The 5572-nt window shown below is 46.0% G+C and overlaps 3 protein-coding genes across 3 annotated transcripts; 2 read left to right on the top strand and 1 right to left on the bottom strand.

Annotated features, from left to right (window-relative positions):
• The first annotated feature begins 1571 nt into the window (after positions 1 to 1571).
• On the top strand, positions 1572 to 2484 carry LOC133279007 (histone H1.10). Its single transcript, XM_061472346.1, has one exon. The coding sequence runs from the start codon at positions 1595 to 1597 to the stop codon at positions 2258 to 2260; it is 666 nt and encodes a 221-aa protein (XP_061328330.1). The 5' UTR covers positions 1572 to 1594; the 3' UTR covers positions 2261 to 2484.
• A 1025-nt stretch (positions 2485 to 3509) lies between these two features.
• Positions 3510 to 3949, bottom strand: LOC133279016 (histone H2B 1/2/3/4/6-like). Its single transcript, XM_061472356.1, has one exon. The coding sequence runs from the start codon at positions 3941 to 3943 to the stop codon at positions 3563 to 3565; it is 381 nt and encodes a 126-aa protein (XP_061328340.1). The 5' UTR covers positions 3944 to 3949; the 3' UTR covers positions 3510 to 3562.
• A 312-nt stretch (positions 3950 to 4261) lies between these two features.
• Positions 4262 to 4676, top strand: LOC133279013 (histone H2A.J). Its single transcript, XM_061472353.1, has one exon. It carries the CDS (start codon positions 4272 to 4274, stop codon positions 4659 to 4661), a length of 390 nt encoding a protein of 129 aa, XP_061328337.1. The 5' UTR covers positions 4262 to 4271; the 3' UTR covers positions 4662 to 4676.
• The last annotated feature ends 896 nt before the right edge of the window (positions 4677 to 5572 follow it).

Here is a 5572-nt window from a genome sequence, read left to right as displayed (position 1 = left end):
ATCACATTTCAACTAAAACTCCTTACTATTACATATAACTTAACTTTGTTTTCAGCATTTAATATATGAAGGGGAAAAAAACAAAAATGCCAGGGCCTTTTTCAAGATACTATTTGTCTTCTAGAATCTCCAATTTATCCATGCTAGAAGAGACACTCCTCTGCTGAAATAGCCCACTAACATTTTTCATAACATAAAAGTACAATAGGGCAAAATATTAGGCTTGGGCTTAATTTGTTCTTTTCAACAAAGGAAATAAAAACCAAAACCAAAACCAAACCTGGCTTCTTTTTCATTACAAGCCAGTCGAGACTTTTGTTGAAGTCCTTAAAAAAAAATAAGTAATCTTTGTTGTCACTTTTTGAGTCTTAAAAATTAAGTGGGATTATAATAATTAAAGCTGATTCTGATTTGTGAGGATTGTCTGAAAAATGTTTCAATATTCTGAAGATTTGGATGAAAACCTAAATTGCTGTTTTTCTTTTCCTTTAAAGAAGAGAATGGCAGGTTTTATAAAATCCCTTGGGAAAAAAAAAAAAAAGAAAAAAATTCTTATCAAATATTTATAGGTAATATTGAGGTTTAAGCTTTCTGTTCATATAGGCCAGATTTCCACATTATTTCATTTTTTGGGGGTGAACAGTGGCTTCAGCTGTCTCCATTAATGTTTAAGTAGTTTACGATCATATTAGTGTATATATAGCTGTTTGCTGTTTTTCCCCTGCCAGTCTGCTTCTGGCTTCTGTAAGTCTTAAAGAATAATAGTATAGAGAGATGCAAGCAAGGATGCATTAAACTAGCAGTTCATCCGGAATTTATATGCATTAACTAAGCATTGGCAGCTTACTTTTACAAATAGAGACAATTCGTGAAAATACCAAAATCTTGCTATTCACTTACAGAACACCAGAAAAAATGAAGAGCCCTTGCAAGTTCCAGACACTTTTCAACACTACATATATTCCTCTGAAGGTCTCTTATTTTCCCAAAAGAGGAAATTCTGTAGAAATATGGTATCCTTAATAGTTAAAGATATGGTTAAGGGAGCCGAATCTTTATCCATATTCAATGCTCAGCCATGAAATTGTGTTACTTCCTTCTCTTTGAAATCAATTTACGACAAAAATATTGAAGCTGCCCCCTCGGTTTTTGTCCTAATCTGGAGAAAACCCCCTAAAGAATAAGTCTGCAGTACGGGGGAGACTTTTTGTCTACGGGGTTTATTATAATTTAGAAGGAAAAACAAAAGTTTGCCATTCCCGGGGTCTCTCTGGCTTCACAACGCGGGGTTAAACACATATTTTCTCTCTCATCTGGGGTCCCAAGAGCAAGAAATTCCCCGGAATGAAAGTCCACCCTCTTCTTTTCACCGCCCGAAGAAACTGGGGTGATTTCGTAGCACGCAGTTTACAAAAAATATGAATTTATAACTCCAAAGAAACACAGACTCGGCGGACTAAAAGCTCTTCCTGGCTCACAGTTAGGCGGGCTCTGCAAAGCACCAATCACAGATCACCGCTTCGCTATAAATTCAGGCATCGGGGTTACTGTAGCCCAATTACTTTCTTTTGATTAGGAAGAAGTCTCTGCAGCGATGTCGGAGACTGCTCCCGCCGCCGCTCCCGCTGTCGCTGCCCCGGCCGCCAAAGCGGCCGCCAAGAAGCCGAAGAAGGCGGCGGGCGGCTCCAAAGCCCGGAAGCCCGCGGGCCCTAGCGTCACAGAGCTGATCACCAAGGCCGTGTCCGCCTCCAAGGAGCGCAAGGGACTCTCCCTCGCCGCGCTCAAGAAGGCGCTGGCCGCCGGCGGCTACGATGTGGAGAAGAACAACAGCCGCATCAAATTGGGGCTCAAGAGCCTCGTAGGCAAAGGCACTCTGGTGCAGACCAAGGGCACCGGTGCCTCCGGCTCTTTCCGCCTCAGCAAGAAACCGGGAGAGGTGAAAGAAAAAGCTCCCAAAAAGAGGACGGCTGCAGCCAAGCCCAAGAAGCCAGCGGCTAAGAAGCCTGCTAGCTCTGCCAAGAAGCCCAAGAAGGCTGCGGCAGTGAAGAAGAGCCCCAAGAAAGTGAAGAAGCCGGCCGCTGCCGCGGCCAAGAAAGCAGCCAAGAGCCCCAAAAAGGCGACTAAGGCTGCCAAGCCCAAGAAGGCGGCGACAGCAGCAAAGAGTCCAGCCAAGGCAAAGGCGGTGAAGCCCAAAGCAGCTAAGCCCAGGGCAGCCAAGCCGAAAGCAGCCAAGGCAAAGAAGGCGGCGCCGAAGAAGTGAAGTGCTGAAGTGGAAATACTGAAACCCAACGGCTCTTTTAAGAGCCACCCACTATTGTCCCGAAAAGGGCTGATGCACTCCTTCGCCGAGGTCCGTGCCTGCAGCAGAGGTAACCACACAACTATCCGTGTGGGACGTTCGTCTGTGGATTGGATGGGACGCTAAACTTCCGGCCGTGGTTACGCTAAGACTAGGAAAAATAAAATTTGTATTTCCTGCGAAAACGCTTTCTAAAGGCTGACTTGTTTTTGAGCACCGCAAGAGGGTTAAAGGGACTGCTTTAGGGCGGGTGTTGCTCCGGGTCGTGGAGTTTTGTTTCGGCGATTTTAACCAGCGCGGTTACTAACAGCCTGGGCGCGACGGCCACACCTCTTAGTAGCCGTACCCGGGAACTGTCAGCACAGCTCTTCCGCTTCCTTCGCAATAGACCTATCCGCTCGGCAGCGCTGTCGTGAATTTCTGCAGGTCTGAATTTCTGCGTGACTTCCCCGACCTGCTTTTCGAGATGGAGACTGCCGGGGAGGAGGCGGGGGGGGAGCGTGCGGCGGGGGTGCGAGTAGAGCTATCAGCGGTCCTCTTCTGCACCCTGCTGGACTAGTGGTGGTGTAGTCGGAGCGGCAGGAGCTCTTCCTGACTGCTGTACTCAGCCGCTGCGGGCAGGGCGCTTTGCGGGCGGTGCTCCTGCGGCATCGTGGCTCCTCCTGTGTCCGGTTCTGATTGGCTGATGGGAGAATCCGCTTTCGCTTATTGGGTAATTAGGTAATTTAGAAAAGCCCGCGCTGGCTCTCGGCGTTATGAGCTCGTTTTCCAAGCGCATCCACCCCGTCTGAAAGATATCCTCGCATCTCCTAGTCTCCTTTTGTCTTCCGATCTACAAGGCTGCTTTCTGTCTTGTCCTGGACCATCTGTCTAGTGACAACTGTGCAAAAATGGCGCATTTTTCTTGTCCTATTTTTGGGGTGCCCGTGCGTTAACTTTCCAAGTGCAAGCTATATGAAAGTCTTTTTCATTTATGATGGAATATATAATGCATCACATCCTAAATCATTATACTGATTCATAACACCGCTTATTTACCGGAAAACTTGAAAGCTAGTATTTATGTAATAATCAATTTAACAAGGTTTTACATTAATAATTGCAAGCCATTATGACTGATTTAACAGACATTTCAACTTGAGTTTAATATTTTACAACCACGTTTTTACACCCAGGAACCTTGAGACACTGTGCTAAAGCTCTTTTAAGGAGTATGTAGGTGGCTCTTAAAAGAGCCTTTGGATTAAAAATGTCTGAGGCGCTCTACTTGGAGCTAGTGTACTTGGTGACAGCCTTGGTGCCCTCAGAAACTGCATGCTTGGCCAGCTCACCAGGCAGCAGAAGCCGCACGGCCGTCTGGATCTCCCGAGAGGTGATGGTGGAGCGTTTGTTGTAGTGTGCCAGGCGCGAGGCCTCGCCGGCAATGCGCTCGAAGATGTCGTTAACGAAGGAGTTCATGATGCCCATGGCCTTGGAAGAAATACCCGTGTCGGGATGCACCTGCTTCAATACCTTGTACACGTAGATAGAATAACTCTCTTTGCGGCTCTTCTTGCGCTTCTTGTCACCCTTCTTCTGTGTTTTAGTCACCGCCTTCTTGGAACCTTTCTTGGGAGCAGGAGCTGACTTAACCGGCTCCGGCATTTTACTCACACGACTACACGTTGTCAGAATAAGAAGAAAACTATAAAATGGCGGCAGAACCCTCTACTTATAGGGCCGTTATGCAAACACACGACCTCCAAGTCGTTCAATTCGATTGGATCTTCTCGCAAGGGGGCGTATCCTTTTCGCTGATTGGTTAATACATGATCCCTCGTCTCATTGGTTGTCTAAGCCATGGATGTTTCCAGCCAATCAGCAAGCGGTAATTCCTCCCTGGGAAGAGATAAAAAGGGAGAGAGCAGCCGCGTCCGGTTTGTTTTGTTTGTTACCGTAAGGTTTGGGTGTTAGGTGTTTAAGCGGTTGGAGAATGTCGGGTCGCGGGAAACAAGGGGGTAAAGTTCGAGCTAAGGCCAAGTCACGGTCCTCACGGGCTGGCCTGCAGTTCCCTGTGGGCCGCGTCCACCGCCTGCTGCGAAAGGGCAACTACGCGGAACGGGTCGGTGCTGGAGCTCCTGTTTACATGGCGGCCGTATTGGAGTACCTGACGGCTGAGATCTTGGAGCTGGCAGGCAATGCGGCTCGCGACAACAAGAAGACTCGCATCATCCCGCGGCACCTGCAGCTCGCCATCCGCAACGACGAGGAGCTCAACAAGTTACTGGGCAAGGTGACGATCGCGCAGGGTGGTGTGCTGCCCAACATCCAGGCTGTGTTGCTGCCCAAGAAGACTGAGAGTCATAAGGCTAAAAGCAAGTAAACTGAAAAAATGAAGCTGCTTAGACTTCTTTAAATACACTTTTTTTTAACTCAAAGGCTCTTTTCAGAGCCACCCACATGGTCAGAAAAGAGTTGCATTGCTTGGTTTATGAAAGGTTGGATGCTGTTTCCTTATGCACTGAGGTAATGCCATGTTCTGTGGCAAAGCCTTCAAACTTCATTCTCCTGATGGGGTGGTATATATGCGTTCCAGGTCTTGATTTTTTTTTGTACGGAAAGAACACTAATCGTACTTGATTTTTTCTTTTTCTGTTTTTGTTTTTTTTTTTTTTTTTTTGTAGTAGATTCGTTCTTAATGTTCAATGTGCTCAATTGTCATGATTTTATGGGCTACTTATGGTGTAAAACATGGGGACTGGGGTTGCTAAAAAGCTGGGGGGAGAGTGTAAAAAGCTATGTAGCATGAAAATATTGTTCCAAACCTATATAGTTAGGAAAAATGAAGAAAGGCTTCCTTTGTTGGCCGTTGTTCTTTTAAAGTTGCAAAGCTTCCCTGTGACTAGACTTAGGAATAAAATGAAAAAAGCCTTAAGGGAAATAGCTCGTTTTGTTCTAGAACCTCAATTAGATGGACCTGCGCTGTAAAGCAATAATGTAGCATCTCTCTATTCAGAGGAAACTTCTTGCAATGCTGGTATATATCCTTTTTTAAGTAGAATTTTCAAATATGCCATTCTTTAATTGTCTTGCTGTGCATAACTATTGTATCAATTAACAGTGGGCAAAAGTATTTGAATTCATCTTTATTGTTGGCTCATGTACCACCCAAGAGCACAGTGTTAAAGCTCTTTAAATGCACTGCTATAAATTATGAGAAAGACTTGTCTAGCTGATTCCTCTTACTAAGGTGTTCCCAGAAACAGCACCTGACGGTCTGCAGCACACTGCATT

The sequence above is a fragment of the Pezoporus flaviventris genome, unplaced genomic scaffold (assembly GCF_033815535.1).
Source record: "Pezoporus flaviventris isolate CSIRO_AGI_PZ_B2104156 unplaced genomic scaffold, CSIRO_AGI_Pfla_v1 ptg000070l, whole genome shotgun sequence".
Classification (NCBI taxonomy): domain Eukaryota; kingdom Metazoa; phylum Chordata; class Aves; order Psittaciformes; family Psittacidae; genus Pezoporus; species Pezoporus flaviventris.
This window is presented reverse-complemented; position numbering and strand designations above follow the sequence as displayed.